This window comes from Vulpes lagopus, chromosome 2 (assembly GCF_018345385.1).
Source record: "Vulpes lagopus strain Blue_001 chromosome 2, ASM1834538v1, whole genome shotgun sequence".
Classification (NCBI taxonomy): domain Eukaryota; kingdom Metazoa; phylum Chordata; class Mammalia; order Carnivora; family Canidae; genus Vulpes; species Vulpes lagopus.
In genome coordinates, this window is record NC_054825.1 from 121,489,218 (window position 1) to 121,499,558 (window position 10,341).

The following is a 10,341-nucleotide window of genomic DNA, read 5'->3' on the forward strand; positions in this document are numbered from 1 at the left end:
GCTTCAAGTAACAAGATGATGTACGTAGAGTATTTAACACAATGAATGAGTCACAGACAAAAATGTCAGTAGACTGCAAAGATTTTGTTTGGTAAGAGAACAAAACATATATCCTCTTTAGGAGGAAAAATAACATGTGCTCCTAACAAACACCATTTTGATCAAGCATTAGACAAGTAATAGGTATATTTCCACCTAAAATAATGAAAGTGTTGACTTTCAGAAGCGCTGCTTCATGGAAATTGACAAAATGATTACTTTTTAAGGCATGGAAAAGAAAAATTTATGAACCTTTTTTTCCTTAGCTCTTTGTCTGGTCTCACATTTACTGATATAAATAACTTTAAAATTCCAAGTGGGAAACCTCTAACATGACATTCTTCAGATAGACTTTCCATTGCTTACAAAATACAAAAACAAAACCACAAAACAAACGAGTTGGGAATGGAGTGCTGTGATAGAAACAGTTAATTAGCAAATGACAAACGCAGCTATCATTCTTTTGACTCATTGGAAGTGATTTCCAGTGCACCTTGCAATTATTAACAGCTGTGTCATTAACAAAGGCTGTACTATTTATTTTATGACTATTTTACTTAGAAAATTTCCATGTCAGGTTATGGTTTGTGGATCTAACCTAGCAGAGATGAAAAATACACTTTAAAGCGTGGTTGGCGAACCGACAGCTGGCTCTGGTGCAGAGATGATGTTTACAAATAAGAGCAGAAAGCCAGGCAGCTCGGTTGCTAAGACAGCTGTGTCTCTGGAGCTGACCTCTCTTTTTTTGTTATTTTAGGAATTCTCCTACTTTCAAATCATTTGAGGAGAGGGTTGAGACAACTGTCACAAGCCTTAAGGTACAGATGAAGTGAATTTTGTGTCATGGGGTCTGTGAATCAGGAAGCTTAGTCATGGTGGTGGTTAGTTCGGAAGGCGGGGCCGCCAGCAATTGGTGCAGCCAGGAGGGCAGCCTTGCACAGAGTCCATCTGTTTCTTCACGTATACGTCTGTCGGTAAAACCAGTACTGGATGGTGTTGCTGGACCCTCACAGAGTTGTTCACGTAAACCATCCAGGGTGATTACCTGTTGAGAATGAACTGGGATGTGTGTTCACATGTTCTCAGGTTAGAAAAACTCTCTTCGTGCTGTCCCCTGGAAAACATGGGTGGGGTATGTGAGAGAGGACTGTAGGGTAGGATCAAGGATATGGGAATTCTGAATTCAGAGTGTAGGTGAAGGGCCCGTAGCCGCTCACAGCCTCTCTGGTTTGCACGTGGGCTAGCAGAAAGCGAAGCCGGCTCAATGCATTCCAGCGCCCCCCTCCTCCCCTCAGCTGCCTGGGCTTGTTTACTCTGTGCACATACTGAGCACAGCACAGCATGACCATCGCCGAGGGAAAATAAAACTGAGTCACACCGTGCATTCTTTTGTAATAATGCATTTGATCCCCCAGGTTTAAACTGAAAATATGCCTCTTTGATGGGAGGTGCTAAAAAAAAATATTCATTGAATTTATTGTGTGAGTGTAGATGTAGATGAGCTCATCTGCAGAGGAAGAAAGCCCAAATAAAACTAGTCTTAAAATGTATGGAACTTTCAAAACAGGGGGAAAAAAATCCTTGAAACTACTAAGATAATGTTTTTGAAGGTATCACCTACACAGTGACTTAAATACATCTTGATGTTCTTATCTGTATTTTGTGGACAATCCATTTCTGTATTTCCCTGTCTGGGAAAATGAAAAGTGCAGATGATCTTTAACCAGATCAAAAGCAGGTGCACGCACACGCCGGGTCTCCAGCTGCTTCTGAATCCTCTGCTGTCATGTGCTGCTCATAAGTCTGTGAGGTTGTGAGGTATTCCTCACTAGAGGTCCTGTGTGCTCTTACTGATTTGGACTTGGAGAGTCTTTCCTCTTAGGAGAGGCTCTTTCACAGAGTCTCCTACTTTTCTGCAGTATCAGACCTGTGATTAGATGTTTAAGGCCAGGAATGAGGTTATTACTCAGCCCCTACGATGCCTTGCTTTCCCTTACCAGCAGTTTGTAGTTGTGCAGTTTCGCCAGCCTGCTGGTCAACACCACTAATTGAGGATTTAGGGACCAGTGGGAGGCACTGAATTGCCCCCGTGTCTAGGGAAAACTTTTGAGAAAAGGAGGGACGTGCAGGGCCTCGAACACTTCTCCTGCTAGAATATTAAGTTTCAAAGCTTTAGGGTTCAGAAAATCCTGCGAGTTAATTTCTCACCATTTGGTTCTCAGCCTTAGACAAAGGAAGATGGATTCTGTTGCTCCTTAGACCAGTTCTGACATAGGAGAAGTTGTACTTTTTAGGTTTTCTTTAGAAGAAGGAGATACGAAGAAGCAAAAGAAGAATAAAGAACAACCTATTTCCCTTTGCTTTTAGGAAGCGCTGGAAAGCTCACAGCTCACATGTAATTTAAGTGTTTGATCCACACTCTGAGCTTCTCTCACTTTTCTCACTTTGTTGGGATGGGAGGTATAGAGCCTGCCTCCTCCTTCAGGCATGCACTAAACTAACTCAGCTGAGCAGATTCTAGCTTGTGTCAAGACTTCCTTCAAGTGTCTGCATGATTTTCCCCTGGCTTAACAAGACTCACATCCCACCCACCTCCTGTGTCACAGTTGATGCCTACTTCCTCTTTTTCTGCCCACCCAGGCAATAGAGAATAAATAGCTAATAATTGTGCTTTGTGTAAAACTTCCCACTCATTCAGTAATTGCAAAGTTCTCATTTTTTTTCCTTCCAGACTAAATAATAGATGGTTAACCCTTCTTTCTATAGTTTATTTGCCGCATAGTTTTGTGTTCTAAATTTTCTCCAGAATTTCTATAAAGTTCTTCAGTTATGGGTCCTGAGGCCGTTTCCAGCTGACACACACATCAGTGAGGATGAGTCAGTAAGGAAATGCCTCGCACCTACTGCTTTAAGCTTGATTTTTAAAACACTGCTCGCAAGGAATCATGTTCGTATTTGTGTTCCATTAGAAATAATGTTCTCGGGGATCCCTGGGTGGCGCAGCGGTTTGGCGCCTGCCTTTGGCCCAGGGCGCGATCCTGGAGACCCGGGATCGAATCCCCACATCAGGCTTCGTTCTCCACGAAGGGAGGTCCGTTCTTGCCATCGTCTCACACGATCTGTCACACACCATGTGGCATTTCTACCCAATTGATTGTTCTTCCTTTATATCCAGTTCTGTGGATAGCTTGATGTTCCATGAAAAATTTTCCATTTCATCTTAATTACCTAAAATTTCATCCTTTTTTGCCTATATCCTTGGAATACATCACTGTCTTACCTGAAGGCATCTCAGCTGGCTTCACCTAAACTATACCCCGTGAGCACACTTTCTATTTTATCTAAAACAAGCAACCACACCAAGAACCAGTTCCTGTCAAACCATATGTGTTATGTGCTACCATGTTCCAGGGAATCATCGATAACTACATCCTTTCCAACCATTCTGATCATTCAACCTTCCAGTCATTCTTCGAACCATGTCAAGCAGACCACATTTTAAGTGTGCCTCTTTTTGATGAATACTTTGCATGGCCTGATTTAAAACCTTAAGAAAAAGACAAGATACTCTTAATTGTTCTTTGTGTCCTCTCTGCCAGCCATATTATTACGAGAGATTAGGCGGGCCAACTCAATAATTCAAATCGAGTGTTATGTAAACCACAATCATAGTTTTGGGGATAAAGTGACAAATGCTTGGATGAAGAGTCATTATGAAGGGAAGGGTCCAGAAGAGGTTTATTGTTCACATCTTTCCTGAAGCAACTCCTCACCTAAAGTATTGCTGTGTACAGTCATTCAACCCACATGGTTAGGGAACCAGGAAACCTCTTTATTCCACTCAACCCACTTGGCTAGATAGCCCCTTTATTGCACTCACCTTTAAATTGCTTTATTTTAAAACAATTCCCTCCTTTATTCTTCCATTTTGATTTGAGAAAAATCAAGAACTGGGAGAAGAGAAAGCAACAAAGCCCAAAAGAAAACAACAGTAATTGGAATTCATTTGATTCCAAACTGTGTGTGGCTTCTGTTGCAAAACAAAATGCAATATAATAAAGAGAAGAATGGGGACTCTAAGTAGATTACATTGAATTAATCTTGTTTCTCTCTGGAAAGAAAGAAATATAGTGAAAAATCACAGAGTTGAAAGCAACCCCTGCTTCTTCCTGGGGCTGAGATGACACAGAGTGGAGGAGGAGTCAATGCTCAGTGGCAGAGGTCTGCAAATTAAGGCCTGTGGGCCAAATCCAGCTGGTTGCCTATTTTTGAATGGCGTGTAAGCTAAGAATGGTTTTTATATTTTTTTTAATGGTTGAAAAAAAAATCAAAGGAAGAATGCTATTTTGTGACGTGTTAAGTTAAAATTAAATTACATGAAATTCACATTTCTGTGTCCATACATACGGTCTTCTGGGAACACAGCCATGCTCATTGACTTGTGTGTTGTTTTTGGCTGCTGTGTACAATGGTTGATTTGAGTATTTGTGACAAAGACTGTGATTCCTAAGCTGAAAATATATATTATCTGTCACTTTCCAGAATGAGTTTTCTGACCCTAAGCAGAGTGGAAAATTCGACTTTAAGAACTGAATTTAAAGAGGCAGAGAGGGATTTTAGTGACAATCAGAGTAAAGCGTGTGCTTGTTTTTAATAAGACTTGCAGGAAGCATTAAATATTCTTTCGAAGGACTTTTTAGTAAGGAATTTTTCAAAACATTTTAACCGTATTTCTTATAAATTGATTTCTTCCTGATTCTAATCCTTATTACCAACGACAAGTGCACAAAAAGTGAGCCTCCTAAAGCATCATAACTTTGTATTTCAAGGCATATCCCTCCTTTAAGGGCAACTGCCTAGAAAGATCTCAACAGAGACCAGAAACCCTGTTCAATTGAGCCGCTCAGCCTTTTTTGAAAGACATTTGTCAGGAATCCAGATAGCCTAAGTCCCAGCAGAAATCCCAAATTGCAGTCGCTTAAGATGTCTACACCCTTTAAGCCGAGGGAATTTGTCGAAAATCCAGTTCTGTTTCGATTACATCTGTTCTCAGGGTCATGTGTCGACAGTGCAAATCCACAGATCTGGACACACTCACGGAGGGATCGAGATTTTTAGATGTAGGAGGCGTAAAGGGACCCCGCCAAAATTGCACAGAATCGAAGTTTTGGATCCTACCCCCGATGCCAAACACGAATGGCATTCTAGCACCCTGCCTAAAGGAAACTAACTTCTCGACACCCTTTACGTTCCCTTTCAAGAAAAGCAAAACTATTTCTGAACCTGAGAGCAGTGCGTCTTGCACCAGCACATCGGGGACCTGGGGAACTAATTGCACGTTTGCATCTCTGCCCTTTCAGACGAAAGTAGGCGGTGCGACCCCCGGCGGAGGCAGCTTCGAAGAGGTGCTCAGCTCCACCGCGCAGGCCAGCGCGCAGAGCTCGGGGGGCGGGCCGCGGCGGGCCGAGGAGGAGGAGCTGCAGTGCTAGGCCCGCCCCCTGCGGGCCAGCCCCGCCCCCTGCGGCCCCGGCCACGCCCCCACCACCTGCAGCCCGGCCCCGCCTCCTGTGGCCCTGGCCCCGCCCCCAAGGGCCATGCCCCACCCCCTGTGGTCCTGGCCCCGCCCCCGGTGGTCCTGGCCCCGCCTCCTGCGGCCCCAGCCCCGCCCCCACCCCGGGAAAAACCCAGGCCTTGACCTCCTTCTTCCAATGGCCTCTCTGCGGAGTTTAATAAAAGCATTTCCACTTTGTATTTGTGTTAATGTTGGACCACGTGACCGTCACATGCAGCATCCGTAGACTGATGGCAGCATGTCCCCACTTGGGCAGGTACACAACGGGTCGGAGCCCTTGTCTGTGTGTCATTCAGCCTCCTACTTTCCTGACCGTCGCTATGAATGATCTGCTTCGGTGTTTGCTCGGCCCCCTCCAGGACGTGCTTGCCTTTGAAGGCTGAGCCTGGACGCCCCCTTCCAGGCCAGTCAGTGGGCGGGATGGTGGTTTTTGTGACCCTCTTCCAGCACCGGGATGGGCTCCCTGCAAAGGCCCTCAGACTGCCTGTGGTCGCCCTCACTTGCACCAGTGATGTGTTTGTTTAAACAATTAAAGTAATCGGTTTTAACGAAGACTTTGAATTCTTCATTTCTGCATGTCTTCAGGGCTGGTAATGACTTTCAAAGGTGGCAGCTACGGATCCCTGGGTGGCGCAGCGGTTTGGCGCCTGCCTTTGGCCCAGGGCGCGATCCTGGAGACCCGGGATGGAATCCCACATCGGGCTCCTGGTGCATGGAGCCTGCTTCTCCCTCTGCCTGTGTCTCTGCCTCTCTCTCTCTGTGACTATCATAAAAAAAAAAAAAAAATTAAAAAAAAAAAGGTGGTAGTTATGAGTCTGCAGATGCTATTTTATGTTTTTAAAAGATTTTTATTTGAGAGAGCACGAGCGGGGAAGGGGAGGGTGCAGAGGGAGAGGGAGAAGCTGACTCCCTTGCTGAACAGGGAGCTCCCACCCTAATGCAATGCTTTTTTTTTTTTTCTTTTTAAGATTTTACTTATTATTTATTCATGAGAGACATAGAGAGACACCCAGACATAGGCAAAGGGAGAAGGAGGCTTCCTGGAGGGAACCTGATTTGGAACTCTGTCCCAGGACCCCGGGACCATGACCTGAGCCAAAGGCAGATCCCATCCCAGATCCCACTGGATCTCAACCACTGAGCCACCCATATGCCCCTGCAATAATGCTATTTTAAATCAAGGTCTACTGCTAACTTGGTGAACATAAGAGGATGCATAAGTAACTATAACCTCAGCGACCCTACCAATTCTAAAATTCTAATTTAGGTAGAGTAGTAAACTCAGGTAAGGGAGATCTGAAAGGGGGTGGCCAGAAAATGGGAGAAACAGAATTCTGCATTCCCTTTCATTTTGCAAATTGTTCACATGAATAAAAAAGGCATCCTATTAGTATGATCAGATTTCTGTAGAAATTTTTACCTTCCACATCATATGCTTCTCTTCTTCTAAATGGGACCGTACATTTGTTACCAGGTGGTAGACACACATCCTATAGATGCAATTTTTCAATGAACACAGAATTGATCTACTAACATAAAGCACAATTTAATATATATATGTTACCTATGGAATATATATTAGTATTTATTCATTTTTTAAATTTGCTGTTAGAAATGGATATGTAGTGAGTGATACAGTGAAATAAACCCAGTCTAAAAAATTCCATTCAAATTAATGGAGCAGACCATCTACACATCTAACTTAAAATCTAATTAGTTCAAAGCCACATAATCTCTGAGGCTAAGATTTTAGCAGAGATAGGTATGTGTCTATAATCTTGAACCAGAGTGGACAGTGAAGCCCTGCCAGTAGGATCATTGGCATTCTCCCTAATTTAACCTTCCATCATGTTGGTGGAAGCCAGACCCTGTCCCGCTGGATTGTGACTTGCTCCCCCACTGCTGCAAGTTGGTGTCAGTCTCTCTGTGTTCAATCTGAGGTTGCCTGGCATGCTGGAAATGGTCACCTTTTATGAACTCACTTCCCGATCGCGTCCTTTGTGACTCCACTCAGCACACTGTGCCATATAAAAAAAGCAAAGTCATGGTGCTGTGAACAAGTATCTACATCCACCAACTGATTTCTGCCCAGATAAGTGTCAGCCTTACCATCTGAAAACATAATATTAACAGTGGATAGAAAAGCTGCCAAGATAATTAGTGCTAATGCCTGAAAGATTCAAATACATTTTGGCCTCTTTATCTTAAACCATTCTTCAAAAGTTTGAATTTCATCAGTTTTATAAAAACGATACTTGTGTCAGCTCTCTTAATCAAAAGGGTTTCATTGATGATTATACCCTCTGATCCGGGAGTGAGATAAAGGACCATGACATGAGTGGTCTTTCACCCGACTACATGGAGAAGTCACATTCCTGCAGTTGCTGGTAGGTGCGTAGTCTTGGCATAGACGTTTCCTTTCCTCTGTGCCCGGTCACTCAACAGCTGCCTGTTTCTCCCCTGCTTGGCCTGTGTGCAAGCTCATCCTGATTTGACTGTCCCTGGAGTCTCCCTGTTATGTCCAGCTGGGCTCGGTTCACATGCAGTTTTAAAGTGTTTCCTCAAGTGCTAGAAGGTATTTGCACGCCACAGGCATAACCATTTACTGAAAAATCAAAATGACGTCAGGTCAACACCATGTACCCAAAATTATTTCACAACCCCACCCCCCACCCCCAGATCTCAATACCCTAGAATTCCAGTGTGAATTGTGATTACAAAATGAACTGGCTTAAAACAAACAACTAAGTTCTGTAATGTAACCATTTGCTGCTAAATTTACGCTACAACTTTTTCTTACAACTCACATCTCCTGAAGACTATGTCTATTGGTAGGTCATGTCAGCAAAGCAATCTGCCCCTTACTCTGAATTACACATTTTCTTTTTAAATATTTTATTAATTTATTCATGAGAGAGAGAGAGAGAGGCAGAGACACAGGCAGAGGGAGAAGCAGACTCCATGCAGGGAGCTGGATGTGGGACTCGATCCCAGGATCCCGGGATCATGACCTGAGCCGAAGGCAGACGCTCAGCCATGGAGCCACCCAGGCATCACAGAATTACACGTTTTCTTATAAAGCTGTTCTTGAACCATGGAAAACAAAACTGCATGCTTTATTACAGAACGTCTCCATAGACCATGCCATTCAGTGGTCAATGTGAAGAAAACACTGGAAGTCTAAGCTGCTGCTCTGTCACTGTTCACTGTTCCAAAGTTACCTTGTTGGCCTGAAACCAACCTCACTGCGAAGTGTGTAAGGTGGTCATGAACTTCAGCCGCCACAGTCCTCCCTCTCACTTACCAAATGGAGTGTGGGTGGGTGTGTGAAAGGATGGCCTTAGGGTGAAAAAGTGATTTCAATATGAAATGTAAAAAAATGGCTCGGACCCTAGTGTTCAGATACAATTTCAAACTATAATATTTAGCAAAAGCTTATGGTTACTTTTGATAATCTCTAAAGAATGGTAAAATTATTTTTCACATCTATCTGACTTTTAGTTCGTACCATGAAGAGTATGTGTCAAGATAATCCAAAAATAAGATGATCATAAGTCTCCCACAGGATTCATCCCAAGCTCACTTTGAGTATGAAGACTGGCAAATTACTTAAATAAAACTGCTGGTAGGGAGGATGCTTTTCCACGAGACACATTGTCAGTCATCTATCCCAGAGCACTTAGCCCCACCAGACTGGGATGAACAGGTTGGACATTCTGTGAGAATCGACATTTTTCAAATGGAAGGGCATTGAGAATTGTGTTAACAGCTGATGAAATGCCAGTCCCCAAGGGAGAAACAAGGAACTATTTGAAAAAGAACACCCGCACCCCCATCCCAGCCAGCCCTGGGGCCAGACGGGGGGGGGGGGTTGCCAGCCTGGGCTGTGCCCCCTCCATCCATCCTTCCCTGCAGCCCGGCCTTTCCACCCTCTCCTTTTGAGTAGGGGATGGTCTCTCTCCCTCATTGCAAGGAGGTAAATTCTATTTTGTGGAGTTCAATCCAGTAATAATTTTTTGCACCACATCATAATTATAGGGTTTGTTATTCAGAAGCTCCATTCCAGGCAAGTAACAGGTATCTTCCAAGAGAAAAACAAAATTTTATTAAGTGATAATGCAGAAATATTTGTGGACCTGGCTGGTGAATTCAATGGCTGTCTTTTTCTATTGATCGTCATTATGTTCTTTATTAAATGGTATTTATAGCACCATTACATTTTCTTTTTAAACCTATTACCCCAGTAAGGAAGGTTTAGATTTTTTTTTTAATGATTTTATTTATTTATTCATGAGAGACAGAGAGAGAGAGAGAGAGAGAGGCAGAGACACAGGCAGGAGAAGCAGGCTCCCTGTGGGGAGCCTGACACGGGACTCGATCCTGGGACCCGGGCATCACACCCCGGGCCGAAGGCAGACGCTCAACCGCTGAGCCACCCAGGCGTCCTGGAAGGTTTAGAATTAACTCTGACCCTGGTAGGTAGATGGAAAGCTGAGATAATGACCAGTAGATGACCAGTAGTATTAAGTCTGACCCAGTAGAGGCTTCTTAGTCTATGGATTAATGAAAATTACAGCAGGCAAAACATCCCAAGCAAAACTCTAGGGCCACAGGAAATCTGGTTATAAATATTTGAACTTTTATCTGTGATTATTTTAGGTATATTTTCATGCCAGGAGGGGGAAAAAAAAAACCCTGCAAAATTCTGATGGATGCAATGGTATTTTGAA

The 10,341-nt window shown here is 43.6% G+C and overlaps 1 protein-coding gene across 9 annotated transcripts in view; it reads left to right on the plus strand.

Annotated features, from left to right (window-relative positions):
- TPD52L1 (TPD52 like 1) overlaps nucleotides 1–6,163 on the plus strand; it is a 98,182-nt gene extending 92,019 nt beyond the window's left edge. For 4 of the 9 annotated variants that reach the window (XM_041745969.1, XM_041745970.1, XM_041745971.1 and 1 more), the window contains one exon: nucleotides 5,400–5,542. In XM_041745969.1, coding sequence (XP_041601903.1) covers nucleotides 5,400–5,409 — 10 coding nt within the window. In that variant the 3' untranslated portion in view covers nucleotides 5,410–5,542. Of the gene's footprint in view, nucleotides 1–796; nucleotides 858–2,333; nucleotides 2,409–5,399 lie in introns of those variants that run through there. The other 5 variants (XM_041745963.1, XM_041745964.1, XM_041745965.1 and 2 more) reach the window with 3 other exon arrangements.
- Nucleotides 6,164–10,341: the final 4,178 nt, after the last annotated feature.